The 13757-nt window shown below is 28.4% G+C and overlaps 1 protein-coding gene across 3 annotated transcripts in view; it reads left to right on the top strand.

The window, feature by feature from the left end:
* The window catches only part of LOC129743935 (neural-cadherin), an 833438-nt gene that overhangs the window by 313775 nt on the left and 505906 nt on the right, over positions 1 to 13757 (top strand). For all 3 annotated transcript variants that reach the window (XM_055736178.1, XM_055736177.1, XM_055736179.1), the window contains exon 12: positions 4969 to 5158. In XM_055736178.1, the coding sequence (XP_055592153.1) occupies positions 4969 to 5158 (190 nt within the window). The remainder of the gene's footprint in view (positions 1 to 4968; positions 5159 to 13757) is intronic.

The raw sequence follows: 13757 nt of genomic DNA, 5'->3' as shown, positions 1-13757 counted from the left end.
AAAAATGACAAAAATGACAAAAATGACAAAAATGACAAAAATGACAAAAATGACAAAAATGACAAAAATGACAAAAATGACAAAAATGACAAAAATGACAAAAATGACAAAAATGACAAAAATGACAAAAATGACAAAAATGACAAAAATGACAAAAATGACAGAAATGACAAAAATGACAGAAATGACAAAAATGACAAAAATGACAAAAATGACAAAAATGACAAAAATGACAAAAATGACAAAAATGACAAAAATGACAAAAATGACAAAAATGACAAAAATGACAAAAATGACAAAAATGACAAAAATGACAAAAATGACAAAAATGACAAAAATGACAAAAATGACAAAAATGACAAAAATGACAAAAATGACAAAAATGACAAAAATGACAAAAATGACAAAAATGACAAAAATGCCAAAAATGCCAAAAATGACAAAAATGACAAAAATGACAAAAATGACAAAAATGACAAAAATGACAAAAATGACATAAATGACAAAAATGACAAAAATGACAAAAATGACAAAAATGACAAAAATGACAAAAATGACAAAAATGACAAAAATGACAAAAATGACAAAAAATGACAAAAATGACAAAATTGACAAAAATGACAAAAATGACAAAAATGACAAAAATGACAAAAATGACAAAAATGACAAAAATGACAAAAATGACAAAAATGACAAAAATGACAAAAATGACAAAAATGACAAAAATGACAAAAATTACAAAAATTACAAAAATGACAAAAATGACAAAATTGGCAAAAATGACAAAAATGACAAAAATGACAAAAATGACAAAAATGACAAAAATGACAAAAATGACAAAAATGACAAAAATGACAAAAATGATCAAAATGACAGAAATGACAATAATGACAAAAATGACAAAAATGACAAAAATGACAAAAATGACAAAAATGACAAAAATGACAAAAATGACAAAAATGACAAAAATGACAAAAATGACAAAAATGACAAAAATGACAAAAATGACAAAAATGACAAAATTGACAAAAATGACAAAAATGACAAAAATGACAAAAATGACAAAAATGACAAAAATGACAAAAATGACAAAAATGACAAAAATGACAAAAATGACAAAAATGACAAAAATGACAAAAATGACAAAAATGACAAAATTGACAAAAATGACAAAAATGACAAAAATGACAAAAATGACAAAAATGACAAAAATGACAAAAATGACAAAAATGACAAAAATGACAAAAATGACAAAAATGACAAAAATGACAAAAATGACAAAAATGACAAAAATGACAAAAATGACAAAAATGACAAAAATGACAAAAATGACAAAAATGAGAAAAATGACAAAAATGACAAAAATGACAAAAATGACAAAAATGACAAAAATGACAAAAATGACAAAAATGACAAAAATGACAAAAATGACAAAAATGACAAAAATGACAAAAATGACAAAAATGACAAAAATGCCAAAAATGACAAAAATGACAAAAATGACAAAAATGACAAAAATGACAAAAATGACAAAAATGACAAAAATGACAAAAATGACAAAAATGACAAAAATGACAAAAATGACAAAAATGACAAAAATGACAAAAATGACAAAAATGACAAAAATGACAAAAATGACAAAAATGACCAAAAACGACAAAAATGACAAAAATGTCAAAAATGTCAAAAAATGACCAAAAATGACAAAAATGACAAAAATGACAAAAATGACAAAAATGACAAAAATGACAAAAATGACAAAAATGACAAAAATGACAAAAATGACAAAAATGACAAAAATGACAAAAATGACAAAAATGACAAAAATGACAAAAATGACAAAAATGACAAAAATGACAAAAATGACAAAAATGACAAAAATGACAAAAATGACAAAAATGACAAAAATGACAAAAATGACAAAAATGACAAAAATGACAAAAATGACAAAAATGACAAAAATGACAAAAATGACAAAAATGACAAAAATGACAAAAATGACAAAAATGACAAAAATGACAAAAATGACAAAAATGACAAAAATGACAAAAATGACAAAAATGACAAAAATGACAAAAATGACAAAAATGACAAAAATGACAAAAATGACAAAAATGACAAAAATGACAAAAATGACAAAAATGACAAAAATGACAAAAATGACAAAAATGACAAAAATGACAAAAATGACAAAAATGACAAAAATGACAAAAATGACAAAAATGACAAAAATGACAAAAATGACAAAAATGACAAAAATGACAAAAATGACAAAAATGACAAAAATGACAAAAATGACAAAAATGACAAAAATGACAAAATTGACAAAAATGACAAAAATGACAAAAATGACAAAAATGACAAAAATGACAAAAATGACAAAAATGACAAAAATGACAAAAATGACAAAAATGACAAAAATGACAAAAATGACAAAAATGACAAAAATGACAAAAATGACAAAAATGACAAAAATGACAAAAATGACAAAAATGACAAAAATGACAAAAATGTCAAAAATGACAAAAATGACAAAAATGACAAAAATGACAAAAATGACAAAAATGACAAAAATGACAAAAATGACAAAAATGACAAAAATGACAAAAATGACAAAAATGACCAAAATGACAAAAATGACAAAAATGACAAAAATGACAAAAATGACAAAAATGACAAAAATGACAAAATTGACAAAAATGACAAAAATGACAAAAATGACAAAAATGACAAAAATGACAAAAATGACAAAAATGACAAAAATGACAAAAATGACAAAAATGACAAAAATGACAAAAATGACAAAAATGACAAAAATGACAAAAATGCAAAAAAGACACGAAATAGAAACAAAAAAGACACAAAAATTACACAAAAATGACACAAAAATGAATCAAACAAAAATGGTACCAAAAATGGCACCAGAGTTGACACAAAAAATTACACTTAAACTGACACAAAAAATTACACTAAAAATTACACCAAAAAAACACTGAATTGACACCCAAAGTAACACAAAAAATGTCAAGAAAAATTACACTTAAAGTGACACCAAAAATGAAACCTAAATTGACACCGAAAATGACACCAAAATGGTTCTAAATGACTCCAAAATCACACAAAACTGACACAACAATGACTAAGAAATTGAACAAAAATAGCACAAAATAATATAACGACTCAAAAATGACACAAAAATAACACAAAAATGACACAAAATACACAGAAATGACACAGAAAAGAGACCAAACTGACACAAAAATGAAACTCAAAAGACACAAAAATGATGCCTCAAATGACACCGAAAATTGTAACGAAAATAACACCAAAAGTGACACTATAAATGACACCAAAAGTGACACTTAAAATAACATCAAAAATGACACCAAAATTACTCCAAAATGACCCCAAAATCACACAAATTTGAACCAAAAATAAGACAAAAAAGAAAAATATGACACAAAAATTACACAAAAATGACCCCGAAAATGACATAAAAATGACACCAAAATTGACACCAAAAATGACACCAAAAATAAGATCGAAAAACAACACCAAAGATGGCACCAATCTTGACACAAAAAATAACACCAAGAATGAACCCGAAAATGGCACTTAAAATGACACCAAAAATGACACCAAAAAAGACATCATAAATGATACCAAAATGATTCCAAAATGACCTCTAAGTGACAAAAAAACTAGACAAAAATAAACAAATACGTCACAAAACTGACACCAAAATGACACAAAAATGACACTAAAATGAAACAAAAATGAAACAAAATTGACATCAAAAATGTATGTATGATGTATGATGTAAGCTAACATTCTATGTAGCGTGGCACAGCCCGTTTGCAGCGAACTATTCGTACATAACAATTCGATCTCGATTTCCAACTCATTGCCTAAAGACAAAAATGACATCAAAATTGGCACCAAAACTGACACAAAAAATTCCTACAAAAATAACACCAAAAAAGACACCTGAATGACATCAAAAGTGACACTTAAAATGATACCAATAATGACACCAAAATAGACACCAAAAGTGACACCAAAATGGCTCTAAATGACCAAAATCACACAAAATAGCATCAAATAGTAAAGTGACACAAAAATGACACAAAAATGAGACAAAACTGACACAAAAATGACACGAAAAAATATCAAAAATGATATAAAAATGACACAAAAATTATGCAAAAATGACACAAAAATTACACGAAAATGACACAAAAAGACAAAAACGATACCAAAATTACCCAAATATGTTACAAAAATGACAGAATAATGGCATGAAATGACACAAAGATTAAACAAAAGTTAGACAAAAATGACATCAAAATGACCCATTGATGACACGAAAATGGCACAAAAAAGACAAAAATTAAACCAAAATGCCGCAAAAATTTCTCAAAAATGATACAAATGTCACAAGTGACACAAAAAAAAATGACACAAAAATGAGACAAAAATTATCTAAAAATGACACAAGACAAAAAAATGAGATAAGAATGACACGAAAAATGCACAATAATGCCATTTAAAAGATACAAAAATGATTCAAAAGTAACACAAATGTTATATAAGGTCATTGTTTCTTCTAGACATCATTAACCTTCGTGACCCTTAAGTTAATTTATAAGTTTACTAATAGTGGGTATCGAGTTCAGTCTATTTTCTTTTCTATTAATTATCCCGCGAAAGCGTTTTAAAACTTCTGCTTACAACCTTTTCCATAACGGTTCGCTTCCTCCGCAGTTCACAAGCAACTTCATAAAATATCTTGATCATTTATTAAACCCGTTCTGGTCATCTTGGCGTCCCCGCCCGCCGCTTGCCGTCGTCAAATTCAACAATCGATGAACCAATATTGAACACACTGTTTTCAGCCCCGAGGACCCTGTTTTAAATCGAAACCGTTTTTTCCCTTGTTTTTTCCCCCTCCGATCCACAATTAAACAGGTGTACTACTACATCGTCGATTCGCCCCGAAATGAGGGAAAGGATTTCTTCGAAATTAACCTCCAAAGTGGAGAAATCTTCACCAAGGTGGTGTTCGATCGTGAGAAGCAGGGAGCCTACGCCCTGGAAGTGGAAGCCCGAGATGGAGCACCCTCAGCCCGACCCAACAGCAACCAGCAACCCAACTCAGGTAAGTGCCCTGCCCGGGGAATATAAAGTCCCGATAAAATGTGCCTCAGCTACTAGTTTAATCGCCCGCATGGAAATCATTACCGGATTTTACCGCCGCCTGACAGGATTTTGTGATTTTGTGGGGCAACGGGGTGGAGGTTTGAGCTTCTGCTGACGAGAGTAAGAAGAGGGGGCCCCAAATTGAATCTTTCAGGTTTGCCTAATTGATGAAATAAAATGAAACTGAGAAACATGATTGCCAGGTGGCGCAATCGAGTTACAAATGGGGAAAAATGTCTTCGATAGAACTTTAACGATACTACTAGGGTGCTAGGCGATAAGGAACGGAATATGTATCCCAGTTCGAGGAACTAATTCCAGGAAAGGCGATGATGGGATTATTCCTCTTCCAGAAGAAATAAAACCGGTACGCGCTGAAGAATATTTTTTTTACATTCAAATAAAATGCATTAAACCAACGTAATTCGTTCTCAGGATTTGAGGAAAAAATGTAATGGTTGTGAGGAAAAAAATGGATAGTCTTATGCAATGCAATTTACTTGCCTTGTTACGTGTGTCTAGTTCAATTCAAAACTTCAAAATCATCCTTGAACTGCTATTTTTTACGATACAGAACGTAGCTGAAGAAAAATCGTGCAACAGCTGAGTGCACAACACTTATTCAATTTTTCTTTTCATTTAATGCAATGAACTTTATATCGTTTTATTATTTATCATATACCAACTCTGTAAGGGTAAAAATATTTTTCGGACAATCACCAATTTTTTTTAAATGAATATTTTTAATATTTCAGTTAACAGTCTGGTCTAAAATGCATCAAAATGCAAATCAGAGATTCACCTTTCAAATCTGGTTTCCTTATTGCATCACATGTTTGTTAATTTCAAAATTTCATCCAATTAAACATTAATTTTTACGAATTCAGCTGGTACAAATTTTTGTTGTATTTTTTACCCCTAAATGTATGCAGCACACTTATGCCTTTTCTTCAAAAACATTTTTGACCGAAAAAAATTAAAATTTTATTATAACAAAACTAAAAATAACTGCAATTGGTGCTTTTTGTAAAAACAATTAGTTTTCAAACGTTTTCATTTGATTTTTCATTAAAATCCAAATTTGTTGCAATAATTTGTGCAATAGTGTTGAATCAATTTCAGCGTGTATAGTACATACATGTAACACTGATCAAGAAGTTTTGATATTATTAGAATTTTAAAGTTTAAAAGAAGTTATGAAGCCTTTCGTAAACTCTACTTGGAACCGCCGAAAATGAGTAAATTTACGTTAAAAAAAAACATTTGCAGACATCTATTCAATTTTTCATTTAAACCTTCATTATATCACCTTTGTAAATCTAGGGGGGGGGCATGAATGTATAACTTTTATCACTCGCACCTTTTTAAACAATTCATCTCTATTTGTTCACAAATTCATTTGAATTTTTGGTTTGACTCTTCAAAATTATCCCCCTACATTTTAAGTATTTTTGTTAAACTTCTGCTTATTTTTCAAGTTTTGATTCAACATAACATTTTTCTGAAAAAAGAGCACCTGATGGAGTTTTGAAATTCGTTCTTTCTAGACCAATGTAGAATAATTCCAGTTATTAGATGGAAATTCACATCACATCTTTGAAGTAGCAATATTATTTAAAATAATGATTCTTTTCACTTATTTCTTCATCGGGATATGTAGGTCTACTTTTCCCTGAGATTCGACAAAGTTAAGTAAGGTTAAGAATATTTAGAACTTACATTTCAAATTCACTGCACAATAACCGTGAATTAAGAAATAGGTTATGCTCGAGAAATTTATAAGCAACGTTTAATTATTACATACATAAATATGTTAAATAACTAAAAACATTCTGGACATGAAACAAGAACGCTTCAGAGCACTGAAATTTATGCGCTAAGCTCGAAAGCCCGAGTTTTGAAGAAATTCCCGGGTTTCCACCCATTTTCCGAATGCAGTTTCAATCAAAATAATTCCCGCTTCTGATAAAAAAATAAGTCATGATGAAGGGAATGAAATTAAGAATTCAATAAGTTCATGTATGTAAAAAACGATCCACAATTATTTTTAATCGGGTTTGATTTGAAATTTCAGGTTTTTTCGAGGTTTCATTTTCAATTCCCGGGTTTTCCTCGGTTTTTCCGATTTCCCAGTTGTCTGCCTAACCTAAAAAAAAACATGTTTGAGAAAAATGAGGAAATAGACAAAAAAAATAATTAAGAAAAGACCAAGCTTCAAAATTGACAAAATTTTAAAATAATAAGAAAATTACTGAACTTGCATAAATTAAAATTGTCGAATTGATACGACTTAAAAATTTTAAAATTATAGAAAACGGCAAAAAAATAAAAACAAAAAAATTAGATATAAAATACTTAAACAACAAGAAAATTAGAATTTACAAAACTGAGAAAATGATGAATAATACAAAAGGACAAAAAAAATACAAAAACAACTACAAAGCAGAAATGACAAAAAAAAAACAAAATCATTTAAAAATATGACAACATTTATAATCAAATATAACAAAAATTTAAGAAAAAGGACAAAATCGAAAAAAATAACAGAATGATAAAAACTACAAATTGAGAAAATTAAGATAAAAAGCTGTTCTGTAAAATTTACTATGCCTATCTAAACGAGATAGATTTGAGTTTTAGGAATGAATCAACCCAGAGGATGAAAATCCCGTACAAAAAAAAAAGATTATTTGAATAACATTAATGAGAAAAAAAACAAATATTTTCAAAATGACAAACTAAAAAAAATGAGAAAACAGCGAAAATGACAGGGTGGCCAGCGCATTTCAATTTTTAATTTCCTGGTTTTTTCGATTGATATTTTATAATTTTCCAGGTTTTAAAATACCCGAATGTTTATTAAGTTTTTTTTTCCAAAAAAGTAGATATTTTTATAAAAGTTGAACGAAAAAATTGAAGAGTTCTTAAAATTAAATCCTTAAACTCAAAGGTCCTTCAGATTACGATGATATCTGTTGGGATTTCTACTGAAAATAAAATATTTGCAGGTTGAAATGCAAAAAAATCAGAAAATCATTCTAATTATTCTTACCACAACCAAATCCTTCGAACGATGAATTTTAAATTGAATATCTGTTCCATAAATCGAAATTTAATTTCAAGTTTGCATTCATAATTCAAATTTTTCCTTAATTTTCTGATGCTTAGCTCCGCAATAAGAAATCAAGTTTCATGGGCATAACTTTTGATTGATAATTGAATTTGCATGTTTTTTTTTAATTTTGAGAACAGATTCTACTTCATTATTTCAACCTCAAACAGGTATATCTTTTTTGGAACTTACAATCAGAAATTTTATTCTTATTTTTGGAAATTATTCTACCGTGAATTTTTTCTTTTGAATTCTGATTTTTGAGAAATTCTAAATGTATACAATTCCGAAATTTCAAAGGTGATTTCGCCCCTTTTTCTTAGTAGGATGAAAATCGCATGTTTTAAAATTTTTTGAAAAATAACTGATGAAACCATTAATTTTTCTGACTTCGTCAATTTTTTGTCTCATCAACTTTAAACTTTTGGTGTACAAGCGGTATGATTTTATTTAAACATTAACAGCTGACGGTACCCGTTTATATTTCCAAATGCCTTGAATTGTTGTAGTTCTTCAAGAGATCATAAGACTTTTGGTTCAAATCTTTACATCATTACTCGTTCCTCTTTAATTCGCATATTTAGAAGAAAACAAGAATACTTTGTAAAATATAAAAATTCTTTGAACGGAATCATGTGATTTCTTTTTTATTTTTCATAAAATTTTGAAAATTTAACCATATCTTGTAAATATAAAGATCTTCGGTGTTTTGAAAAGCTAAAATGACGTTGAGCTTTTATGAGTTAAATAGGTATCCATTATATTTTTCTGATATTCAGTTCGGGTCATCGGATCAAAATTCTGATTCGAATCTTTGTTTTGCATTTGAAACAAAAGTAAGAATAATTTTCATGTTTAAAACGCATAATTCTGGAATATTGAAAGAAAATATTTAAAATAACAAACCCTTTTGATAATTTGATTTGAAATTTTTACTCTTAATTATTATGCAGAGTGGAATCTTTAAAAAGTTCCAAAATGTTGATCAAGAGTTGAAATATCAAAGTTTCATCAGTCGAAATTTTAATTTAGATTCACTGGTTGAATTACAAATAAATTATTGAAGGTAGAATTTGTATAGAAAATCATAGATAAAGAGATTTCTGTTTGATGAATCTGTTATAAAATTCTCTTTTTGGTAAACAATCATGAATTAAAAATAAAAATCTTCCAAAAAATACAACACCGGGGAGAGCAAATATTCTAAAATACGATCTGAATCATTTTCATGATTGCGTTCCATGAAAAATCGAAATTCATATTTTTTTAATTTTTTTTTCACAAGATTATTAAAATGAAATAAACTATTAGTGATAAGTCATTGTTTATAAAATAGTACTTGATGATTGGTTCAGGAAGATTCAGCTGGAAATATATTTTATTTGTTTGTTGTTTAACAATAGGGGAAAATTAGGATACTTGATCCTTGAGGATTCAAGAATCCTTAGCTACACTGCCTGACAAAAGTTTGGGATCACCCGCTAAAAAACATGCAAATTTTGATCGACCATATCTCGGCCGTCTTAGGACATATTGCAAATCCTCTGATCTCATTTGAAAGATAATAAGCAATAGCTATTTCGAAGGTATTTTGCCTAGATATAATGTTTCAGTTTTGTACCTCAAACTTAACCTAAAGTTAGATTATTTAAAAAAAAATCGCATTCAATATTCAAAGCCGATCATCTCGGGATAGGGTGACCCAAATTTCAAAATGCATTAGAATCCTTATTCTTTACCTCTAAACACATTAAAACAATTTTGTGCAAAAATTTAAGAATGTACTCATAATTAATAAAATAGACACTTAAGTTATCGTCCAAAAGTTTGGGATCACCCCTTAGTATGGTAATTTTAAAGTTTGGGATCATTCTTTTGAAAAGATGCAAATTTATCTCATTCATATCTTTCTCATCTAACATCGTATTGCAGATCTGAAAGGTTCATTCGGAAGCTTAGGAATTGTTGTTTTTTTCAAAAATTCATTCCAAAATTATATTTGAATGTGATAACCATAAAAAATTCAGACTCTTAAGTGTGAACTTTAAAAAAAACAATTAATGTCAGGTGAACTTTTTAATACACTTTCTGAGTTATTTTAATTTGTTTGAAAAATTTCATAAAACGTGATAGAGATCATAAAGATCTTTTAACATCAATTGAAGATGCTTCTCAGATAGAAAAATGGTTTCAAATACATTCATCTAAATATGTCAACCGTTGGAGTATAATATGAACTTCATAATGGCATATTTTTGAAGCGAAGGTAAACTCTCAACAATTGTCCTGAAAATATTTTTTCTTAAATGTTCATTGTGGGTTCACCCCTTAGTATGGTGTTTGTAAAGTTTGGGATCATTCTTTTGAAAACATGCAAATTTATCTCATTCATATCTTTCTCATCTAACATCGTATTGCAGATCTGAAGGGTTCATTCGGAAGCTTAGGAATTGTTGTTTTTTTTTCAAAAATTCATTTCAAAATTTTATTTTAATGTGATAACCATAAAAAATTCAGAATCTTAAGTGTGAACTTTAAAAAAAAACAATTAATGTCAGGTGAACTTTTTAATACACTTTCTGAGTTATTGTAATTTTTTTAAAAAAATTTCATAAAACGTGATAAAGATCATAAAGATCTTTTAACATCAATTGAAGATGCTTCTCAGATAGAAAAATGGTTTCAAATACATTAATCTAAATATGTCAACCGTTAGAGTATAACATGAACTTCATAATGGCATATTTTTGAAGCGATGGTAAACTCTCAACAATTGTCCTGAAAATATTTTTTCTTAAATGTTCATTGTGGGTTCAAGTGATCCCTAGAGATCAATAAGATCATTGCCAAGTACGGAATAACTAATTTTTTCTAACCAATAGCTAAATTTTTAATAAAGCGCCTTTAAGTATGCAATTACTAGAAGGTTGATGAATGAAGACACAATTTTAGAATACTCTTTTTCTGGCACTTATAAATCCTGAAAGAAAATTTATATGAAACAAAACAGCAAATGGACCTTTAATTTTTTTTTTGCAAATTCTTTATTTGTAACGGCTCATACCTTTAGGCTTTAAGGAGCCAAATTCGTTTTGTTTTTTTATTTTTTCAATAGTTTGCTTACTTCTAGTTCACTTTACTTTTATTTTTTAAAGAAAAAAGGAAGAAGGAAATATGAAAATAAAAAGAATTATAGACGAAGATCAATAGCTTTTAGAAAAAGATATATTTCGAACATGTAGTTCAAGTCTATTGCAGCCAGTACATCTCTCACTGGAACATAAGGTGGTTTTCATCGGGCCCGAAGGGAGTCTATAAAATTCGTTCTAGACCTTTAAACTTTTGATTTAATTTATTTTTTATCAAGGGTCAGACCCCCCTGAATAAAAGATCAAGTCTCCTTTAATAAGGGATCAAGTCTCTTTTATCTTTAAAAATATCTCTATTTTTGTGTCGACGAGCTGCTTAATTATTCCAAAAAGATATGATGGAAACAAGAAAATATGATCAAGTTAGACCGCTGCAAGCTTTGTATGGAATATTCAAATTCTTAAATTTTTACACTTCCAATTTTTTGGTAGTTTTTGCTGCCAGGAAAAGCAATAAAAGTTTTGGAAGCGATCCAATCAGCCCTGAATTAGCGTAACGGGTTATTTTGTATGGGAAAACAAATTTTTCATTCAAAATTCTCCAGAGGTGTACTGAAAGTTCAAAAAAATATAAATTTTGATGGAAAATATACCTTGATTGTTGCAGTAAAATTCATGTGAACAAAACAAAAACCGAACTAGTAGATACCCCAGAAAAGATATTCGATGTTAAATAATTTTTTTTTCGAAATAGTTGTTTTTAAATTTTAGCTTTTTTGACTGCTTATTTGAAAGCTGTGTAACCGTAGGATGAGAATTAAAAATATCAAAAAAAACTGCTTTGCTAGCCAGGAAATTTGTTGATTTATATAACCTTTGAAAAAACATTCCATGAAATTATGAAAAGCTCTAGCAAGAAAAGTCTGCCATTTTTAAATACTTTTCAACTGATTCATATTTTTAATTTTGAAATGGTTTTAACTTTTTCAATGAAATACTTAGCTGCTTGTCATGTTAGCAAAAAATGAAGTCTAAGAATAGTCAGAACCAAAAATAAAAGATGAACCATTTTTTTTTTACTATTCTTTATGTATGCAAAAATATTTAAAAAAAAATCTGTCATCAAAATAGGATTGATCGATCTTGGATCGATGTTTGCGAGATCGATCTTTTGAACTCGAATTTCCGATTTTTTGGATCGATTCATTAGTCTTGGAAAAATAAATTAAATCGGTTTATTTTCGATCTGATCTTTCGATCTTTTGAAGTTTTTTTTCTATTTATTTCGGATATTTTGGAAGGCAAAGTCGTGAAAAATGATGATTCCTGCAACATCCTGGAGATATTTGTATATTACCTTTACTTTCAAATGAAAATTATACTTGAAAAATTTGAATGTTTGAAGAATTGAACTTGAGGCTTCCAGAAGATAGCTGAACACTAGGGTGTCCCAAAATTGCATAATGTCTGGGAATCTGGGAGTTTACCCTCCAAATGATAGATTAGGATGTGGAGAACAAACTTTTGTATGGGGCCGACTAAAAAAATCATGTTTGGAGGTTCTGCGATGGCGATCTTTGAAAAAAGTCCACTTTAAAAAAAATATTTTAAATATATTCTGGGTCCAAAAATTTTCACAAAACTTATATATTTCATATTTTTAAATTTGTTTTGGATTCAATTCTACACGACAAAAATATAAAATGAACCAAATTTGTGTCAAAATTTACAATAAGCGTGCTATAAGAAAAAATTCAAAAATTTTTTTTGGTCCAAAAATTTTATATTCAAATGACCAAAATGTGTACCTAGCGTAAAATATTTTTAAAACCAATGCCATCAAAAGATGCGTATTGCACTTAATCTTTGCCGAACAGAGCATGTTGTTTGTAAAATCCAGTAAAGAGCTATTAAAAGTTGAATCCTTAATAAAAATCACACATTTAATTTATCAAATTCGTCTTAATAAATACCTACTTGAAAATCAAAACCCTTGCAGAAAAGGCTTAGATTTAGTTTTTAGTTTATTTTTTAGTTTAAGTGAATCATCAGAAGGCCATATGCCAAATTTGAGCTGAATTTGACAACGGGAAGGGCACTGAATCTCAAGTGTGAAAGGGATTCTGAGACATTGTGTTCTGAAGAAGCGTAATTTTTTTTTTGTCAATCGATTGTTTAATTATATTCATTTTATTAAAATTTCAATTAAGACCAATATTTCACCCCAAGGCTGCAACTCGATTGGACTTAAAACAAAAAAGACGGCTCAAGATTCTATTTTTGTGGCAAATTGTCGTTTTAACACGCAATGAGTACATTTTACTCATTGCGTTTTACAGGACATTTTGGTTCCAAAA

Source organism: Uranotaenia lowii, chromosome 2 (genome assembly GCF_029784155.1).
Source record: "Uranotaenia lowii strain MFRU-FL chromosome 2, ASM2978415v1, whole genome shotgun sequence".
Lineage (NCBI taxonomy): Eukaryota > Metazoa > Arthropoda > Insecta > Diptera > Culicidae > Uranotaenia > Uranotaenia lowii.
Note: the sequence above shows the minus strand (reverse complement) of the source record. Positions and strands in the feature narration are given on the sequence as shown.